This window comes from Corvus brachyrhynchos, unplaced genomic scaffold (genome assembly GCF_000691975.1).
Source record: "Corvus brachyrhynchos isolate BGI_N302 unplaced genomic scaffold, ASM69197v1 scaffold126, whole genome shotgun sequence".
In the NCBI taxonomy this organism is placed as follows: Eukaryota; Metazoa; Chordata; class Aves; order Passeriformes; family Corvidae; genus Corvus; species Corvus brachyrhynchos.
In genome coordinates, this window is record NW_008239283.1 from 2356469 (window position 1) to 2379143 (window position 22675).

The following is a 22675-nucleotide window of genomic DNA, read 5'->3' on the forward strand; positions in this document are numbered from 1 at the left end:
TGAAATTTTACAGCTTGCTTGGTCATTATCGCTTCTCACCAGCACCTGGAATCAGCAGAGCTTTGCTCCTAAGAGGCTGGGTGTCCTCAGCAGTGCAGATCTAAGCAATTAGGTCATGACCGAAGTGACACAAACAGAAATGGTGACATTTGTGGGCTCTCGGTGACTTTAAGTCTGGTTGCCTCAGGAATGAGGTGGAGAGGATGCAGCAGCCTTTGGTACATGGTTAAAACACCTGACAGCTGTGAGTGTCTTCATGGGAACAGCTTTGGGGAAGGAACAACAACGTGGAAAAAAAAAGCAGAGCAATGGCAGATGTGTTCAGAAAGGAGTAGTGGAATATTTGTCTGTATTCTATCTGTCGTAGATCTTTTTGTACTTTCAATTTGTTTCCTTTCTCTTTTTTCTTAATCTGCATTTGTAGCCACATTGTTTTAACGTGTACAGATGCCAGTTAGCTTCAGAATATTCCTTTATGTTCTGTTTGATTCCTTGAAGCCACTATGTGCATGTAGCTGTGCCAAATATTTTCAGTATTTGTTCCCCTCACAAAACAGGAAGGTAGAATGCTGTGAGCTGATGGTGCAGGTTTTTTTGTGGGGTTTTATTATTGTTATAGAATATTGTAACCTGTAACTAAATATGTTTAAATATTATAACCCACCATAACTAAACTATGAGAATAATGTGCTCCTAAAACAAAAGGAAAATAATGGCAAAAAATTCTTCATCTGTTTATGTTCCTAAAGAAAAAAGAAAAAACAACTAAAAACCCTCCCCAAAACCCCATTGTTTAGTCCTAGCATGGCTGTTAGTTTTAAAGTTGCTTTTTATTTCTTTTCCCAGGTGATAATGCCTGTCGTGTTAATAATGGAGGCTGCAGCACTCTTTGTTTGGCCATTCCTGGAGGCAGAGTTTGTGCCTGTGCTGATAATCAGCTTTTGGAGGAAAACAGTACAACCTGCATGAGTAAGATTCTTACAGAATATCTGAGTTGATGCTGCTGTTAAGGGATCGAGTCAGACCTGAAAATAAAACCAGAAAGTGTGGCCTCCTAGAGGTTCTATAAGACAAATAAATTTACTTGAATAAAGATTCTAGTTAAAGACAGTTTACAGAATGCAAAAGATTTTCCAGAGAAAACAGAATATCAAATACACTATTTAAGGATAAAATGCGTTGAAAAATATTTCAGCATATCTGATATGATAAAGCACCCAAATAGTACACTGACCTCTTCTAAAATATCAGAAATTAATCCATATAATTATTAAATTAAATATATATGAACAGTTTTCAGATTATTTTACTGACTTAGTATCTTAAATGGAAATGTGACATTGAAACCTGCATGATGAAACTGTTCATAAAACATGTTAAGTAGATGTATTTATATATAATAGGTTCTGACACAGAGTGTGCAAATATTGCTGTCTTTGCTCTTTTCTTTAGATATCTTCATTGAAACAATGATAAAAATTGGTATAATAAAAGGTGGGATTTTCAGTTAATATAATAACTTGCCAGGTACTACAGGTTTGGTTGGTTTTTTTTAATGTTTAGACTTGGTGTCTGTAACTTTCTAAAAATTTTCTCTTTTTTTTTAAGTCTCTTTGATCTATTTCTTGAAGTGAAGTGTGTAACATTTTACATGAGTCTCCAGCAATAAGTTCAGTAGAGATGAGTAAAGCATAAGGATTATTTCCTAACATGATGAACATTATGGAACTTGTAATGACCTTGGATTTGACCCAAATCCATGGCAGGCAGAGCCATCAGTGTTGTTAAAAAAATGGCTATTTTTCTCTTTTAGCAGAAATTACTGCAAGGTGGACTCCTCACTGGAAAGATGGAATGTAGGCATTAGGAAGAGAGGGTAGAGATGGAGACTGGAATGAGACAGAGTTCCTGCTTTTTCCCCAGCACACTGGCTCTTTCCAAGGACTCTGGTATTCCTCACAGGGTCCTCACACATAGACTGATGTGTGGTATTTACACACGGAGCATTCTGAACCTGATGTTGAGAAATACATCTGCCTGGCTTTATCAATAAGCTTGTAGCTTGCTACATAACTCTACCCCAGCAGAATTTTATCCTTTCTTTTCTGCCAAGTCTGTACCAGTGCATAATGCAGGTGTTTGAGTTGTTGCTTGGATACAAGAATCAGTTTTTTAGTAATCATTTTCTATCCCTAAATGTGCTCCAGATTTTGGCCAATGACTGTCAGAATATTTCCTTTTTGCTGTTGATGAGGTATTGCAATATTTTAAACAGATATTTTTACACTGTCCTCTAAGCAGCAATTTGAAAACCAGTTTGAATGCCATTCTATTCAGAGTTTTTCCCTTTATTTGTAGTACATTCTACACAGTGTAGTGTATACTACTGTACAGTGTAGTGCACTCAGATACTTGTGCTACTACGGGCTGCAGGTGGAATTACCTCAGACACGCCGAGCTTACGTAAAAATGTTCCTAGTAGCAAGAACAAGAATTGATATGTATTTATGTAGGGGCAGCATTGCACTCTGGATTTATCAAGCAGATAAAGAGATGTGCTTGTTGGATATTTTTCCCAGTTAAAGAGGGAGAGGTGATGCCCCAGCTGTGCAAGGCTGAGCAGTTCCAGTGCAGCAACAAGCGCTGCATCCAGGAGCGCTGGCGCTGCGACGGGGACGACGACTGCCTGGACGGCAGCGACGAGCACTCCGACATCTGCTGTACGTATGCATTTGCCTTTTCACCCACAGCCCGTGCTGGATTTCAGGGATTGCAAACTAAGCAATGCCAGCCAAACAAAAGTGATCACCCTTAAGCCATCCATGCAAATCTTTCATTTCCTCCTTTCCCTGCGTACGGTAATAGTAGCCCTTTCGAATCTCACTGGTGCACTCATTTCATAGTGCAGTGCAAGAGCAGTTATATTTTGGGGTTGGGATCATCATTGCTGATTCTTTAAATATTGGTGGTTTTTGCTTTGTTTTCCACTATTTTTTGCATGGGTCACAGTATAACACCCGATGGGAGGGAATGGAAAAAGGGAGCCATGCTGTTCTTGGTAGTGTCACTAGCAGGAGTAGAGGTAATGGGCACAAACTGCAAAGCATTAATTTTATCTGAACATCTGAAATATAACGTTTTTTACTGTCAGACACTGCAGTAGATTGCCCATAATTGGTTGTGGAGTTTCTGTCTGTGGAGATGCTCAAAATTTGTGTGGACACAGTCCTGAGAAACCTGCTCTATCTGGCCCTGCTCAGGCAGGGGATTACACCAGGGGATCTCAGCAGGTCCCTTCCAACCATGAAAATTACTGAAATTGTATAATACATTTCTTAAAAAAAAAAAAAATCCAACAAAAATCCTCAGGAAAAAAAGAAAAAAAAAAAACCTGAAAAACCAAAAACAAAACCCAAAAACCCCACAAACAACCAAACGAACAAACAAAGCAAACAACTCCCCCCCAAATCCCCCCACCAAGAAAATCAAACCTGCAGCAAAACCAAAACCCAAGTCCCTAAACCACTTCCAGTACTAAATTAGATATACTTTGTCTTTGAAGTTACAGTTTTACAACAGATGTATTTTTTTGCTGCACGGGAATTCCACTGTTGAAATGAAAAATAATAGAAAACGTACCAATTATGTACCTGTCATTTCTGGAAGGTCCTTAAGTAACCTGCTATTAAATTAGTGTAGCAGCACTGAGAATTCTTTTCCTTATTCTATTTGTCTCAATGCTTTCTATTTCTGTCCTTAGCTTACTTCTCTAAACCAAATATCCTTTACAGAATGAAAGTACATTATTTCTCCCAATCAGTTGTAGAAATGAACTCTCTTCTACTCTGCACTGTTGTTCTCTGTGTCTGAAAACTCTTATCATAGTGTCTCTTTCTTATCTCTTCGAGACCAAACAACTCTAAACTGTTCTTGGGTTTTGTTAGTTTTTCATTGGGTTTTTTGGTTTGTTTGTTTGGTTTTTTTTCCCCCCTTGTAGATTATGTCAGGTTTTCTTTAGATTTCATTGCTCTTTTCTAAGTGATTCTCGGGGATGGATGTCCAAAACTGGATGTGTGTATTTCTGCTGAGGCTTTTGTGAAGCTGGTTAGGCTGAGAGAGTGTGTTTGTGAAGGGTGATGGTTTATTCATCCTTGAGTAAGTCTTGCCTGCTTCACACAGGCCTGATGCTGCTGATGCAAACTGATCTTGTGATCATCTGTAATGCCTAGACCTTTTTCAATATATCTATTAAATGACCAGTTTGGGGTTTGTTTGTTGGTTTTTTTTTTTTTTTGTTTTCCCAGCATTTATGTATTTTGATAGCTGCATGTAGTAGTCATTCCTGATTTCAACAATACTTTTTGAAATATTTTTTCTAGTTTTGAATTTTGTTTTGATACTGGGGTCTCTTTCTTTCACTTAAATTAAGGAGTTCAACTAATAAACACAGTGAGAAGGAAAATCTTTCAGCAGATTTGACTTGATTGTCTTTTAAATTAGTGTAAGGAAGACCAGTTCATTGATCAAAGCTTGTAATTCTCTGAGGATTTATACAGATATAAATGAAATCATAATGTGGTCATAAACCTGAATGTGATCTACAGTTTACATGGCCAGTGTGATAACATTGAGCTCAGCAGTTGCCGTGGTAACTCCAATAGTTCTTTATGAGTTTGAAATATTTGCAATTATGAGTAGAATACACACATGTTGCTAAATGTATATGAGCAAAAGCTTAACTACCATTTAAAGCAGTATCTGTGTCAAGTATTAAAGTCAAATTTTAAAAAAAAAATCTTCAACTTGTGATTTTATTACTTGGATGCTTCCAGTTTTGTTCTCCAGTCACATTGCAAAGTATGTTGCTTCGGAAGTATGAGATGTGGGACAGCTTTCTGCTCAGATTGTTAACTAATCTCTACTTCCTGTATTTCTGCACCCTGCACACAAACCACTCACAGAGGGTTCATGTGCTATTGATATCACCCTCGCTCTGTGTTGTCTGCAATTGGAAGAATAGGCAGAAAGGTCAAAGATAAAAGCTACTGAAATGTCAAGGATAAGCCTGCAAGACATCCTTTCATTTTAAATACCCTTTGTTTCCAGATGTATGTTAAACTTTAAAAAAGAGACTGTGGATGGCTGAGTAGGTGAAAAATAGCTGGAGATTATTTTTAAGCCAGCGTTTGAAACCGTATGCAGTTTACTGTTCTTGTCTAGATCGAGATGAGCAGGATCTGCTAATAATAGATGTTGTTATTAGCATGAAAAAAGCAGAACATAAACACTACTACAGTTGCAAGAGAAGGCCAGTAGTATTTACATAAATTCTGTGCATTCAGCTTCATCCTTTCCATGAGAATTGGTAGCCAGCAAAAACATGTTTGAGAGATAACTTGTTCACTCCTCAATACCAGATTTTTTTTTTTTGGTTAGTTTTACACCGTGTTGCATATTTCACTTTTTGACACCTACAATTTCATGGTGAGTAAACAGCAGATCTATATGTGGCCATTGACAGTAATGTGCCTCATTTTAGAAGCATTTTATGACTTGCCCAAATCCCTGCTCACTGTGGTATCATATTTTGGATCTGCACTTAGCAGTTTGCATCTGCTCCCTTCGGTGTTTTCCTTTGTTTATTTGCACTTCAGTTTGCAAACCTCATCACGCTGCTCAAATGTGATCAAGGACATCTTTCTTTAAGGAAATAGCAGCACTATAAAATGCTGCTACCTTTTATCACTTAATAGAAGAGGATCTCCATACTGGCATCTTTACTATATGTTACTTAATTTATGAATGAAGCACTGCAATATTTCTAATTGACTGGTGTGCTGAACAATCTTTATGTCATGGCAGTTATATATACAGGATAACCACACTAACAGCATTACCAGGGAATACCATTTCACGTGCTCTTTTCACAGATTTCACAGCTGTTTTTCTCAGATTATTTTCTTAGGGAAAAAACCCCGCTCTTTTTTTCTCCACAGTCAATCATAGTTGTCCTGATGATCAGTTTAAGTGCCAAAATAATCGCTGCATTCCCAAGAGGTGGCTTTGTGATGGAGCTAATGATTGTGGTAATAACGAAGACGAATCAAATAAAACTTGTGCAGGTAAAAATTTTACTTGGTTGTGCATACAGGTTTTCTAACTTCAGTTCCATAAATAGTTCAGGACTGATTTGAACTGAGCTGAACCAGTCTGCTACTTGTAATCTGATTATTGATGTTTTAAATGAATTCAGATTTTGATGCCATCAAGGCTGGAATACAAATTATCTTTTACTTAATCCATGTGCTTGACTGTGTTTTCCAAAGTAATTCAGCTCTTAATCTCTCCATATGGGTCCACTGTCAAAGCAATGCTCAGGTACAAACTTTGAGGTACAAATCTTTTTTGGCAGTTACAATTTTGTGTATTAACATGTTGTGATGGGTGCCATGTCACCTGTAAATTTTATTTTTTGCTGATTTATTTTATGCATAATTATTCAATTTCCACTCAGTGCCTTGAAATCCTTTTCATTTCTGAGTTATTAACTGGAGAGTGGGTTTTTAAGGAAATAGCAAGATGAAGATTGTTTACTGATTCCACTGTAGTAAATCATGGAATTCCCAATCTGCCCTCTGCTTGTGTGGAAATGATGTTTACTGCTTGTTGTCTGAGTACACTAAACAAGCATTAAACCTCAAATATGCAAAATGCCAGCCATCAATAAGCTGATGACTGTTTTGAGCTGAAGTACAGTGAAAGACAGCCCTCATTGTATATTAAAACATTCCCCGATGTCTTATTGCCTTGATACTCTTTGATATCCAACTGTTGCTTGTAGAGTGAGAGTCTAATTTGAAGACCATTTTTTTTAATCCCTGTGTCAGTTGGCTATGGATTGAATTTTGTAGTCTTGTTTTTCCCTTTATTCCTGCAGTGGCAAACACTGTTAACGTTTAAAAAATTACTTCTTTGAAGTATTTTAAACTTTCATTCGTCTTTTTTGTTTTGGGCTACTTCTATGAAGAAAAAGGAAAATGGTAGTTGAAAATAACAAATGAAGAAATATTCTTTCAGTTACTGGGGTTTTTGACATATCAGCCATTTTTTTAAAGTGTAGAATAACATCCAGGTGAATTCTAAAAGCTTAAAATTTGGAGTAAAAATCGGTGTTGCTCTTACTGCCACTATTATAGGTTCACATTTTAAATAAACAAAATTATACGTAATGACAGTTTTCTACGTTAGCTTTTTAGTGGCATTTCACTATTCATCAGCTTTCAAAGTAATTTCTGTAGTTACATAGCACAAATTCCTTTAGTGATCCTTATTTTGTCGGGAGAAAGACATGCATTGATTCCTTTAATGCATGATTACAGTTAAGCGTTTGCAAAGGCAAGGATTCTAAGAACAGTGAGGCCAAGCACATCACACACAACCTAATTCCCATTTTCCTGTGTAAATATGAATTTCACAAGATCATTGTTCATGTTATGGAATACAAGTTACTAATATTCCAGTTGGTGGACATTTTCATGCCCTGATTTTTCTTTACTTCAAGCATTAGCGTATATTAATGCTCTTCTCACCACCTAGTTTTGCATAATTATATGTAGAATTTCATGATCTTTTATGAGGAAGAAACCACTAAGAATTCCACACAGCAGAGATAGAGCACAGCCCTGCAGATGACCCCAGTGTTCTCTGAAATCAGAGGTGAATGATGTTTAGTCAGAGCAGGGGAAAGGTGCAGCAGGCCAGGATGTGCCCTCCAGCCCTGCAGCTTCTAAAATCAGGCACCCACCAAGAGACCTAACAGATCTAGTCCATTTCCCTTGTATTTTTGGAGTGTTTTGTCTTGACAGCAAGAACTTGCCAGGTTAATCAGTTTTCTTGTGGGAATGGACGGTGTATTCCATCATCATGGCTGTGTGACAGGGAGGATGACTGTGGAGATGGAACGGATGAAATGACATCCTGTGGTAAGTGCATTTTTCTTTTGGGGGGAAAAAGTAAAAATTATTACTAAATTATTATTAAAAAGTAAAATTATTCCGTAAAATATAAAACACATAAGGATCTCTTTTCATGTGAACTGAACTGATAATACTATTTCTGAAACAGCAAATAGAATTTATTTGATTAATAAATAAATCCAAAGCAAATGCAGCATTTTCTACTTAATGAGTTTTTAACTACAATACCAAATATGCAGATCAATCAGCACTTTTTTAATTTACAGCCCATTATCAAATGCTGTCACCCTCAAAAATTATTCTTTATCTCTGCTGCATACCTCTCCACATGGGCCCCCTCAGCATATTCTAGATGTCAATAAAATCATCCTGTTTCAAGCCTCAACAGAAGGATATTTGATCTTTTATTTTTCAGAAAAAAAAAATAAAAAAAATTCTTGGTTCTATCACGAGAGAGTATCAGCAGCTGTGCTGACTGCTGCTTTGCTGAGATACTGCAGAGACGGGCGTGCTCTCTCTAATCAGCTGCTGCCAAACAATTAAGGATTTTAATAGTCATTTGTTTTGCAGGGCACCAGTAACTGCTGTGAGTCTGAGAGCATAAGGGTCAATGAGCTGTCTGCAGATGCAGAATCACAGAGTAAGATGTATTGAAGTGTAGAATCACAGAGTGGTCTGGGTTGGAAGGGACCTTAAAGACCGTTTTGTTCCTGTCCCTGCCATGGACAGGGACACCTCCCACTAGACCAGAGCTGCAACCAAAGTGGCATTGAATGTTTGCAGGGATGGGGCATAAAATGAAGTTATTACATGAGTAAAAATAATAATATTATTAAGGTAGACTTCTAATTAAAAATTAAATAGAGAACACCAAGAACTTCATTGAACAAAGGTGGTTATCCTACTTCAAAGTAGAAAAGGGTGGGAAGAAAAGCTACCATTGATGACAACACTTCATCACTTTCTTCTAGAAAGTTCTTGCTCTTTTTGTTTGGTTGGTTTTGGGTTTTGTTTGTTTGTTTTGGGCTTGTTGATTTGGGGGTTTTGGTGTTATGGGGTTTTTTTGTTTGCTTGTTTGGTTTTTTTTTTTTTTTTTTTGTTAAACACATTGCAGTGACAAAACAAATCTGTTCTGAGAAAAATAATGGAAGTGTGCAACTGCAGCAGCACTTAACCACAATATCTGCCTATGCCATTGGCTTTAGAAGAAAAAGAAGTCTGAAAAAATTCAAACTATCTTTAAGTTACTCTATGCAGAAGCATATTTGATAATTACAGAAACAAATAACTGTGTTCAGTACAGAAGATTCTTGGTGAATTATATTGTCTCAGATTTCTACTACTTTACTGGAATGCTTGGAAAAACTGCTTGTGAAGGCTGACATTTTAATTTTAGATGCCAGTGTAGAGTAACTTTATTTCTTGGCTGTTCTTTAGCTTGGTACTTAACCTTCTCGTTTCATAGTGCTCCATTTGCTGTCTCTTACTGCAGTGCTGTTGCAATTGGAGAACCCTTATGTAAATAAGCTCAGAGAAAAGAGAGTTTGTATCAGTCATGAAGCTGTAGTTAGTCTTAAATACTAGCAGGGTTAGTGGGAAAACCAGCCCTGGTCTGATGGGAATGTAGGACTATGCCATTTGTCACAGAGTGATGAATTTCATGATCCATGTTGAGGAAGGGTAGGGTTTGGACAGTATTTATACTTTAAGCCTTTTTTGTCTTTTCTTTTTTGTTGTCTCACCTTTTTTCCCTCTCCAGATTAAGTACCCGCAAGGAAGCAAATGTTTGCTGCAACACACTTGTGTAATTTATGCATATAGGATGGTGGCAGAACATTACTGAAGAGGATGTATGTTAAATAGTTTTTATTTCTTTTTGAACACTTTCACAGAATTCCCAACATGTGAGCCACTAACTCAGTTTATCTGCAGAAATGGAAGATGCATTAGCAGCAAATGGCTCTGTGATTCAGGCAAGTATCAAGCTCCCTGTATCTGAAATGAATATGAAGAATATCACACACATACTGCTTTGATGTTCTTTTTTTCTGAGACTCATATTGTCAGTTTGGCTTGCAAGTGGTCAGAGAATAAATAAAGCATTTTTAAATTACTGACCTGACCTAGAAATCACCAACACTAAAGGTTCAGATAAGGAATGAGGCATTGGATATGGTAATAGGTACAAATACTATATTATCTAGCATGAAGTAAGATGATTTATTATTTAAAAAAAAAAAGAAAAGAAAAGCTATTGCTTATGAAAGTATTTTCTGTTTTTAGAAAAATGGTTTCAGTGACCAATATATCTGATTTTTTGTTGTTTGTGGACAAGTTCAATTAAATAAATAGCATCCCTGAAGAGCAAAGGCCAGCAAGACTTTACAATGTATTTAGTTCTTTTGGCTGGAAGAGTACATATTTGAATGTTAAAATGAATCTCCTCTCAGAGCTTGTGGCGTGGGAGTGATGTTGCTCCAGTCCTAATAACGTTGGGTTGGTCCAAAGCATTTGGTGTTTCTATAATTTCATTTGTCTGACAGGAATTTTCAGCTGTAAATGGACAAATTCCCGAAATTTTCACAGTGTGCTGACTGAACTTCTGTGCATGGAGACCCTTTAGAGTGTGCCTAACGTATTTATCTCCTTCCTCCCTTGATGACCACGATCAAATTACGGGAATTGCCTTAAGACTGTTGTAATGACTGCAACATTAGAGTAATGAGAAACTACAGTCCACGATTATTTATGTGCTTTCTTCTCTTTGCACTCTTGTAAACACACGGAAACAAAGTTTAATACTATTGAAAAGAAATTCATCAGGTTTTTGTGTTGGTTTATATGAAGCTGTTTGTGTTTGTGGTTAACTATCTTAGGTTATCACAGAGAATAAAGTAAACCCACTGTGTTTGAAAGCCTGTGTAGGTACACACAGCTAAAGAAATTAGGAAAATCTACAGCCTTCTCATCAGCTTGCTGGTGTCTCTGACTAAATAACTGAGTAAGAGGTTAGACTACCCAAAATGACAGAGTTGAGTAGGTAAATAAGATTTAGATAGTGATTGCATTAGAAATAATTTGATGCCTGTGGGCAGTAAGCATACTACTTTATTTACTGCACTTTTTTTTTCCTCTTGCCTTTTTTAAAATTAATTTCCCTCCTTACATATTTCCTTCATATATTTTATATTTTAAAATATGAACATTTGCAGATGACGACTGTGGTGATGGAAGTGATGAGCTGGGCTGTGTTCACTCGTGTTCTGCTGATCAGTTCAGGTGTCAGAATGGCAGATGTATCCCAAGTCACTGGGCATGTGATGGTGACAATGACTGTGGAGATTTCAGTGATGAAACCAAAACAAACTGCAGCAGGGAAGGTTAGATTTTTTTGTTGTTGTTGTTGTTCCCACATTTTAATACTTATAAACACAGAGAATACCTTGTTATAAATACCTGACCTTCAGCCAATGGAAAAAGAGAAGATGCTTTTAACCTTGGTATAGGTTGGAATGGGAAAAATGTCAAGTGCAATGTGATAACACAGAAGTGTATTATGGAAGAGGAGTGCATTTGAAAACAGAAGGGATATTACAGTGAGATAAGTTCTATAGTTTTACTTTAGTGAATTATGCTAGATGTGATGTTTGTCTTATTACAAAGATGCATGCTGTCTAGGTGAAGAGACAGTAAGAAGCATTCATTAAGTTATTATTGATATTTTCTGGTTTTTTTCATGCAGTGGAACAGTTAATACTCTCATTTTTGTGTAATGCAAGTCTTTGAATTTGTGACTTTTTTTACATAAAAGCATTTTAACAAACTACAACCCCATTTAAATGCCATACGTTGTATTTATTTGGGTGGGGAGAGAAGGAAAGGATGCTTATGGCAAAGGATAAAGAATAACCAGATCAGAATGAGAGAATATCTGTCATATTTTTCTCCTAATGTTTTTTATACAACAAAGTAATTGTACACAATATTACTGGCCCCTTTTCGTAAGTTTATATTCTAAATCTAGTTGCATACCTCATACAAATACCCAAATTACCAGAATGCCAGCATGAGTAAAATCCTTAATTTTTATATATTCACAAAAAATAATTTTTATTTATCTCTGTCAAAATGATTAGTCTGGAACTGAACAACCCACTTTTACCCCTGCTCATTTCCATTTTGAAACTTAAATCCTCGCTCTAACTTTTTACAATAGAATACAATAATGTAGATTATGCAGGAAAAAAAACAGCAAGGCAGTGTTAAACAAAATAAAATGTATATTTATAAATAGTGCTATAAGAATTTATTCAAATAATGCTTTTTGGTACAAGCAGGATAGTGTTAAGTATGCCATTGCTTTAAACTTGTTGTTATTGTCATTAGTATGTTTTTAAATAATAGAAATACAGTGCTAATAGTTTGGGAAAAGAAAAGCAGGAATAAAATTGAAAAGGCCATAAGCTAGAAAATAGTTAGAGAATTATGTATGTGATGAATAATTAAAATCTCACAGTAATTATTCTTTGAAGCAGTCAGTGCTGATTCCAGGGCTGCACTGAGTGAAGCTCCTTGCTGTGGAATTTTGAAGAGCTCCAGCTGCTCTGCCAGTGCTGTAATAGCACAAACCAGGCCCATGTGGGGGCCTTGTTAGAGCACAGGTGTGACCTTTCAAGTTTTGTGAATTAGGAGATGGACCTCATCAGGAGAACTAGGAAGGGTGAGGGAAAGCAGCTTGAGGATTAAACAGGGCTTATAAAGCATCAAGAAAACTTCATCAGCCTTGGGCCTCCTACACCTCCAAGCTCATTCCCATCTGACAGATATGAAAAAAGGAAATAAAAATTGGTATTGAGCCTGTGGTTGAAGGAAATGAGGAGGATTAAGAGTTTGCTTGAAGCTTGTGTTGGAGTGATGAGTTACAGGATAGAAGAGGGCATTTTGAGTGTTATACTTGGGGACTCTGATTTTGGCTTTGGTTAGGAAGAGGATACTAAGTCAGTGTAGACTTGGAATGGGACAAAACCTCACACGAGCCAATTCTTCAATGTAATTCTTATTTTTCTAAGGAACTCCCTCTCCTGGAAGGTGCAGTGGAAGGGAATTTCAGTGCAGCCCTGATGGGAACTGCGTTCCTGAGTTGTGGCGCTGTGATGGAGAAAAGGACTGTGAAGATGGGAGTGATGAGAAAGGCTGTAATGGAACTCTGCGAGTCTGTGATGAGAAAACAAAGTTCTCCTGCAAGAGTACAGGTATGTGCTTGCAAATGCATTTTCCTCTCACTTACTCAGTGTGTGTCTGTGTGAGTCTGTGTTGTTTGATCGCTTATCTACTCTTTAGCTAATGATTTTAATGCTTAATACTAATAAGGTGAGGTTACTTATTGTATTCCTACCAAGAAAATTATACTGATTTACATGTCCTGTTTTCTAATTTACAATCTAAAATGGATGAGTTTTGAGATTACTTAAAGCTGAAACCTTTCTCTATGGTATTATATCAAATCAAATATAGCATTTAATAGTACTCAAAAGTTCAATTTTCTTCTATTTCTTATTTTTGGCCCTAGAAGTAAGTTGAATAAAATGGTATAGAGTACCTTGAATACTTTGAAGAATTACAACTGCAGCACTGGAAATCTGGAGTATTGGAAGAAAAACACATTCTTTGATTATGTTTAAAATAGATTTTTCTTTTCTCTAGATATACTTCACTAAATGTTGTGAAAAGAATGTGGCAATCATTGCATGAGGGTATTTTGCCAAATAATGTTTAGATGGAACTTCTTTTTTTAAGGGAAAGTCCCGTTAAGGAAAAAATTAATGTATTTTTCAGCACAATATTAATATTTTTTGTAATTTCTGTCAAATCTTTGTGTGATACTAGGGCTAAATTAACTTTCACAGCAATATTTAAGGTTGTAAGAAGTAGTAATATTGTTGCCACTGGGCAACTGTAATTATTGAAGGAAGGGAGAACTCATTCTAATGCCTGTGTTACAGCTAAGCACAATAAATGTTGCAGATGAGTTATGTTCAGAAGTTCTGTTCAAAAGTATCTTGCTGTTAATTGGATTTTAAAGTTACAAAAATCGTAATGTATAGATAAAGAAATATGGAATACTGAGTTGTCTAAATAAAACATTCCCTTTTGTGTTCTTACCATTTCCATAAAGATGTGTAGAATATGTACCATTTAAATGAAACACTTTCTACAAGTACAAATGGATTATTCACTTCTAACAGAGTGGTCTGTTTCCTGAAACTGATTGATAGAAACCCTGAGGAAGTGTATTTTCTAGTGCCTAAATGGGGAAAAAGTAACACCAATCCAAGTGGCAAAAGCAGAATTATTTGAGGGAAGAAAGGTAAAATCTCAATAGATGAGGTTTATTTTCATCAGCTACATTTGGAAAGCTAATGAGACAAGATCTCTTACTACTTTAGCTAAGGGAAAGCAGAGAGATAGGTTAGAGGTAGTGTGGAATACAAGATGAAGTGTAGATTTTAGTTGTTAGGGTTTATTACCTTTCAGAAATGCTTGCTTCTTAGGCTGGGCTTTGGTTTCTCCCTTATCCTGAATGATTTTAGATACAGAGAATGGAAAATCCTTTCTGGTGGTAAGCTAAGATTTTCCAAGTACAGCTGCCATAATAACAGGAAAGAGCAAGTATTTAAATTCAGCATAATTGTGTGAATGAGTTCTCTTTTCAACAGAGAACTAGACCCCCCCCTTTCAAAGACCACTGTCCAAACTACATTCCCTCATTATATACTTCCCAATTTTGCAGTCATGTGTAAGGAGGGCATTATCTCAGTTTACAGGATGAAAGGAGACTTCTCTGGCTGCCACATAGAAATACAGCAAAAAAATACTTTTCATCCAACATTTGCTGAGTTCAAGGGTATACAGCTTTGATTTGGAGGAAAATGTGATCGTACTTATTTGTTGTGTGGAAAAGCCACTTGAGCAACCAGTTCTGACAGGCATAATTTTCTCTTTTGCAATTTTCCTTCCTCCTGGAAGCAGCAAAACTGCCATTCTGGAGGAGGCATGTAGTAATGCACTGTAGTAGAAAACAGCAAAGGTAAATTTGTGTTTAGTTACTTTACAGTTTGTTCCATCTGGTTTGGACAAAGGAATAATAATGAGTTTGAGAAATAGTTACTGGAATATTTCAGAAGAAATGTAACTTTATCTGTGCGTGATTCTAAAGAAATAATGCTGTCTGGCTTGTACATTTATGGCAGTTGTTCAGATGAGGAGGTACTGGCTAATTCTCCCCTCAGAGATTGCTAGGTATCTAGCAATCTGACATCTGATGCAGAATGTGATGGATCTGTGTAGGAACGTGTGAATGGAGGGAGCTGAAACAGCCAGTGCTTCAGGAGGGAAATGGCAGCTGGTGAGAAGAGCAATAGGGAGATGTTACTGCTGGTTTTTTGCTTATTTCTTTTCATTTTATGTCTGTAAATAGTAGCTGCAGGGCCTTCCCTTGCTGTGGCTTTGGTTAATGTGTCACATTAGCATGTGCCAAGCTACAAAACCAGAATTTGTCAGCATTCAGCCAAAAGGGAATTTTCTGCTTAGAGGGATGCTGATCTCAAGAACCCATTGTACCCAGCTCCTTTTCCAATATTCAGTTAAGGATCTATGACAGAGGGTATTCTACAACTTGCATAGATGGCCTTTTGTCATTTGCCTCTAGTAATGGAACATTTTATTCCCAAAAAGTCATTTATTTTGGCTATGGAATGACTTCTGCCATATGTCTCCTTAACAACGTTATTTGTTGAATAAATAAACACTTTTGTTCATCCCCTTGCCTATCTTCCAATTTTGTTTAATGTTTTTACACCTTTAGTATTTTTGTTGGTCTCGCTGGAACTTTCCAACCTGGGCAGTCCTTGAGCTGCTGTATCCAAAGTCAGCCAAAATGCTGCAGGGTACTTGAGCTACCAGATTTCAGAATTGCTTTTCTAATTTTTTTCATAAACACCTAATGTTTGTTTGTAGTGATGGGTGATGAAAAATATACTAGAGGTTGCACAGCAGTGGGGTATGAGAAGCAGTGATCACCTGATTGAGATTGTCTACTCTCGGGCTGCTTCTAGTCAATTATTTTCTGGTTTTAAATTAGATTAGGCTTCTTTTGAATTAGACTAGAATAAATTGTACAAAGATCCAACTTTCTATTTTAAATTCTGATTCTGTTCTCCGAAAATTATGACAGGCATGTACTTCAGCTCAGTTTCATGTACTACATAAATCTGTCCTTTTTATTCCATCTCCCTACTTTTCAGTTAGTAGTGCTACACCAAGAGCAGAATCTGTGCAGTCTCACTTAAAATGTCATCTAATTACTCTGATGGTCATAATAAAGTACTTCCGTGAAGACAAATGCAAAAGAGCCATGCATACTTCAGTTTAGTAAGCAGTGCATCTGAACTGCAATGTTTATTTGTCATACTTACTGTCCTTTTTATTTTTTCAAGCAGCAGTTGATGGTATCCTACCATTTTTTCATACCACTCTGTAGACTTTTTTTCTTTTTTTTTTTTTTTCCTTACATGTAATTAATATATTTGGGGGGGGGAAAAAAGATTGAGGAAAGAAGTAGAATTTGTTTGGAATGAAAAATAGGGATGTACATAGAGGAAAGCAAGTCAATGGGAGCTGATCACAGTGATAAGGGAAGACATAACAACAGCAGCACTGGTACTGTCTGGGTGGGGATTGACAGAGTCCTGTTGTGGATGTGTGACCAAAGAAGCTGGCACTCAGGAGGGCTGGGAAGGAAAGGTTTTCCAGAAGCATGATGGGAAATTGGTAGTATTTTTATCTTTAGTTCATGGTGCCATTGTTTTCTGTGGTAACAGCTCTCTTCTCTAGGCCCATTTTGTTTTTCCTGTCTCATCCAGGAGTCATTTATAAACTTTCTACTAAAAGCTTTAAATACGACAAATGACCACATTTTTGAAACAATGTGATTCAATCTAAGTCCCAGGTGTGTTCTAAAGGACAAGTGAGATCATTTGCCATCACAATATTTTGGTAAATGTGTCAGATTGGAACATTCTGTAATGTTGATGGGAATGAGATTGAGTCCATTCTGTAGGTTAGGAAGGCGTTACATTGCAGCTTTAGGCAGTAAGAATTAGCTGTAGGAGGAAACAGTTCAATTAATGCTCCACCAAAGTAGTTTTTCTGCGGTTAAAGATGTAATCAGTCAAAAAACCTCCTGGGTTCAGTATCCTGACAGAGACTGAATGGGTGTATAAATAGTTAATTCTGTTGATAATATCTGTAGGAAATAAAAATCGTTGGGGAAGCATTTGGATCAGGCTTTCTTGCTGCCCACGCCTTCTGTTTCACTGTGTTACGCAAAAGAGCGATGGAAAAGGGCAGATACAGCTATTGAGGCAAATAATTTATAATGGAACTTTACTAAAAAGGTTCCTGGAAGCCAGAAGTGTGAGTTTCACTAAGGGGCAATTAAAGGAAAAAATACTTCAGTGAATTTTAAATAATGATTTCAAGACAGTCATAATATTTCATTAAGTCCGTGTCTTGGCCAGTCCGTGTTTTCCCCGATGCCATACTCTGGAAAAAATGCAGTCCAGGTTTTCCCCCATTCCGTACTCGAGGAGAAATCCACTCCGGGTTTTCCCCCATTCCATACACTAGGAAGAATCCAGTCCGGGTCTTCCTCCATGCTGTATTCCAGAAAAATCCAGTCTGGGTTGGCAAATCTTGGCAAAGATTAATTCCTTGAAAGTATATTCTACTTAAGAACGTGTCATATCTATCATAAAGACGGATGAATCTTTCATCATAAAACATATCTTCACTAAGGTACAAGAAAGGCAGGGAAACTGATTTTCTCTGTAAACATTTGAACACGTAAAAGATTAAAATAACAGATTAGGAGCTCTACTGGAAGCAACTTCAATTTACTTTGGGTTATGGTTGGTTTGGTTGATGTTGGTATTTTCCATTAGCTTGCATTGTACTGCTGTGTTATAATAATATATAAAATCAATGATCATTCAAGATAATAAACAATAGGGTTACTTCTTTGAGACACTTGTGATTGCATGTAATGATAAGCTGCATATGTATCACGCATCCACTTTTGTTTCCTCTTTCCTGTGCAATTCTGTCTTTTAAGTATGGGATATTTGGGACTTGGGCCACTAAAGAAAAAAGTGGAAGATTTTCATTCTAATTGACACCCCTCCCTGCTTGTTTTCAAGCTGATTTTGCACTGGTAAAATGGTGTTCTGTTGTTTAAACCCCACATTCAATGTAGTATGATCCTGAAGCTTCACTTCTTGCTTTTCTTCACCAAAAGTGAAAACAGTCTCACATTTGTCTCATGAGTGCTGCAAAATTATGCCTTTCTTCAGTGTTCTTTTGTCTTTTATCCCCTTGACTTTCTGTGAGGACATCAGCATTTTTTGCATCAAAAGAAGTCTAAAATGTCAAACCAAAGGCATTAAACCAATCTTCAACAAATATTTCCCTTAAAGAAAGTTGAAATCTAAAATTGTATAAGCTTGGCACGGTGGGCAGAAAGTCATGTCAGTTCATGCTGAGCACGTTTGAACTTGTGACTCTCAGGATTTGCCAGTCAGTTCCTGGGCATCCACCAGAATTGCTGTCAATGGAACTAAACATTCCCAGGATCTTCCTTCCCATTCCAATTGATTTTCTCTGCATAATTAATTCATGGGCCAAAAAAAAAAAATATTCTAGATCAGGTTCATGACTCATGGTTCTAGCTGTTCTCTCTCTATTAATTGGAAAATAAAGTACATGGCATTTCTGTTCATCCTTGGGGTTATCAAAATTTACAGCTAAACCCTCCTGGCTGTAGGTAGCAAATGGCAAGTTGAAAAATAGTTTGGGACAGGATCTCACACACACCTGTAAGTGTCAGCATTCACAATGTTGGCTCTTTTCATTAAAATCCCTGTCTTTGCAGATTCTAATTTAATATCTGTATGATTTAAAGGATTAAACCACCTTTTTTAATCAAGTGGTTTTCTTGCATCTCTAAGCATTGATGGTCAACACAATTTTTTTCCCATTTTGAGAAGTGATCTGAACACTGGTTTGACAAAACTGAAGTCATGTCAGAAATTTCATCTGCTTTAGTTATTTTGCCTAAAAGCTGATCATTTATCTGACTTCACTGGGGAATGGGTTGTGTCTACTTCCTAGAAAGATTTTTGCTTTGCAAACCTATGCTAATTAAAAGTCTTATATTGAAACATTGCTCCCATGGAGGGCTCTTGTAGTAGAAGAGAGATGAAGAAAGGCAGAAATTAAAAATAATTAGAGAATTTTAGTGTCATTTGGTGTATTTAGCAGATGATGAGGATGTGTATTCCTGCCTGTATTCAGTTTTGTTCAGCACAGAAATAAGTAGTATTGGTGTTGTTTTGAAAATTAGATTGTCAACAGTGCTGTGGATGATGCTTCAGAGTACAAGTGCAAGTTGATTTCTTTCTGCTCATCAAAGAGGAAAGAAGTATTAATAGAAAAGCATAATAAATAAAAAGAGAGAAAAAAATCTGTATATTGTTTTGAAGGGGTTTTTTTTTTCTCCTAAAGTTTGCTTCCAGTCTGATTTCCTGTGTTTATTGTCTCTTTTCCTCAAGGGAGATGCATTAGCAAAGCGTGGCTATGTGATGGCGATATTGATTGTGAGGATCAGTCTGATGAGGATAATTGCGAGGGCTATTTGTGTGGACCACCAAAATACCCTTGTGCTAATGATACCTCCATCTGCCTACAGCCTGAGAAGCTCTGCAATGGGAGAAGAGATTGTCCTGATGGATCTGATGAAGGCGATCTTTGTGGTACTTCTTTTAGACACATTTTTCTGATTGCTCATGATGCTGTCTGTTGTAATACCTCTTGTTGAGGAAAAGGTTCTCGTGTTAATCATACTGAAATTTTATCACTGGAGCCTGTGAGAGGATTTTTGTTTAGTTAAAATCTTAATGAGTTTATGCTTGAAGTACTAGTTTTCTTCAAATAAGGCAAAGGGGACAGATTCATTTTCGAACCCCTTAAAACATTCCTGGAGGTAAACAATTTAAAGGGCATTGGTGTGTAGGAAAGGACTTCACCTCATTTGCAGTTCTTTCCAACTACAAAAGCTTGAGTTCATACCATGGAATGGTTTGGCTTGGAAGGCACCTTAAAGGTCATCTCGTTCCAACCCTCCTGCCATGGGCAGGAGCACCTCCACTAGCCCAGGTTGCTCCAAAACCCATCCAGCCTAGCCTTGGGACAGTTCCAGGGATGGGGCATCCACAGCTTTTCTGGGGTCCCTGTGCCAGGGACTCAGCACCCTTGGAGTGAAAAATTTCATCCTAGTATCAAATCTAACCTGTCCTCTGTCAGTTTGAATCCATTCCTCCTCATCCTGTCACTCCATCCCTTGTCCAAAATCCCTCCCCAGCTCTCTTGTAACCCCTTTAGGCACTGTAAAAGGTGCCTAAAGGCTCCCTGGAGCCTTTTTTTCTTCAGGCTGAACATCCCCAGCTCTCAGCCTATTTCCAGAGCAGAGGGGCTTCAGCCCTTGGAGCATTTTTGTGGCTTTCCCTGCTCTTGCTCCAAAAGGTCCTCATCCTCCTCATGCTGGGGACCCCAGAGCTGGATGCAGTCCTTTAGGTGGGGTCTAACAAAACCTTTCTTTCTTTGAGGTCCAGCTTTATTTAATGCAGCCCAGGATACATTTGGTTTTCTGGGCTGCAAGCTCACATTTCCAGGTTGTGCTTCTCATCCACATCCTCCTTCTCCTCAGGGCTGCTCTCAATCCATTATTTTTCCAGCCTCTGTTTGTTCTTGGGATTGCCCTGACTCAGTGCAGGTCCTTGTACTCGGCTCTTGAACTTCAAGAGGTTTGCATGGGCCTCACCTTTTAAGGCTGGCAAGGTCCCTCTGGATGGCATCTTTCCCCTCCTTTGACAGCCACAACTTGCTGAGGGTGCCCTTAATGCCACTGTCCATGTTACTGATCAAGGTGTTAAACGGGGTCAATCCCAACACTGGCTCCTGAGAATCACCACTCGCACGTGGAGCTGTGCTAAAATCTTGGAAGGTTGCAGTAAAGCTACGAGATGAACAGTTGCATATCAGATAATTTTAAAAACAAGTCTAGAAATCTGCTTTAGAAATACAAAATTTTGTTTGCATGTCTTTTTAGGAAGCCTTTTTAGGTGTTTTAGTTGACTTTAAGTATATACAACATAACTGACAGCTCCTGCAACCCTTAATTATTTTTTTTTTCTGTGTTATTTCAGATGAATGTTCACTTAACAATGGTGGATGTAGCCATCAGTGTTCTGTGGTTCCTGGAGGAAGAATTGTGTGTGCCTGCCCTGCAGGATTCAATCTTACTCTAGACAACAAAACTTGTGAGATTATGGATTACTGTACCAAGCACCTGAAGTGTAGCCAAGTTTGTGAACAGCATAAAAATACCGTCAAGTGCTCATGTTACGAGGGCTGGAAGCTTAGTAAGGATGGAGAAAGTTGTGTTAGTACAGGTAAGATGTTGCATGTTCAATATTCAGGATGTTCATAGCTGCTATTTAATAGCTATTTACTGAGAGCTTATTTCACTTTTTTTTTCTATTCAAGAAATACAGGCTGGGATTATCTAAATGTGGGCTTGATGGCAATCTAAGGACTCATTAAAACTGTCCCTAGTCTTGATGTGCAAAGGGTATTGAAATATTAGGTTGTTCCTAATCTAAGAATGCTAACACCAGATGTTCCTAGAAATGGTATGGTTCAGAATACAGTATAATTCTGAAATTGTTTGAAGTTTTATAGTTTTTCATGTATATTTAATATGCATGGGATATATGTATATACATAATTATACATTCTACTATGTATTTTTAAGAACTGGATCGATTTGTAACATCATGATATTGGTCAGTATTAGTTCAGGGTCCAGAAGGTTAATGTTGAACGTGCATTATGTGCTGCGTGTTAGCATTCAAGGTTTAAGCTGTTTTTTTGCCCTAAGGCATTCTGGTTTTAGACAGCACTAAAAGCCTGCTCAGCTCACTAATAAAGATGAAAACCAACATGAGCCTAAACAGGAGAGGGGAATGTATTCCCCTCGTTGTTCACTGTGTTAATAAGTACTGAAATTCGGAAAACTAATTTGGAAAGAAAAACCTACTTATTTGGAAACTATGTTAGGGGTGTTGTTTTCAGGTGCAGTGTTGTGTGTAAAACAGAAACATGTATGTGCAATATAAACTTAAAAATAGTATTGAGTTTGCTATCTAGATTTTCATAATTCAGTTTAGGACTCTTTGATAATTGTATTCTATATTACCTTTTATTCTTTGATAGTGTCTTAGCAATTCTGAACAGAAGTTATCTTCCACATTGTCTATTGCTTATTTGGATATTTCATAATTCAGTAAATATGATTAAGATATTCTTTATTTATTCTTGCTCTGCAGTGATTGCTGTTGAAGTTCTTGCTTTATGTCAGTGCTTTGGTCTGGTTGTCAATGATTTTTGATCAATCTGATTTGCTGTATTATGGACATTTCCAGTAATTGAAAAAAGTGCATTCTTTCCGGGTTAGAGAAATGAAAGGATTAAAATAATTTAAGACAGTGTTAGTAACTCGTATGAGGAAAGTTTGAAACAAACTT

General features: G+C 37.2%; 1 protein-coding gene across 1 annotated transcript in view; it reads left to right on the forward strand.

Annotated features, from left to right (window-relative positions):
• The window catches only part of LRP1B (LDL receptor related protein 1B), a 483986-nt gene that overhangs the window by 269840 nt on the left and 191471 nt on the right, over positions 1-22675 (forward strand). The window contains exons 15-23 of the mRNA XM_017740107.1: positions 847-969; positions 2580-2720; positions 5997-6122; positions 7866-7982; positions 9869-9949; positions 11189-11356; positions 13046-13228; positions 19643-19843; positions 21296-21541. Of these exons, the coding sequence (XP_017595596.1) occupies positions 847-969; positions 2580-2720; positions 5997-6122; positions 7866-7982; positions 9869-9949; positions 11189-11356; positions 13046-13228; positions 19643-19843; positions 21296-21541 (1386 nt within the window). The remainder of the gene's footprint in view (positions 1-846; positions 970-2579; positions 2721-5996; positions 6123-7865; positions 7983-9868; positions 9950-11188; positions 11357-13045; positions 13229-19642; positions 19844-21295; positions 21542-22675) is intronic.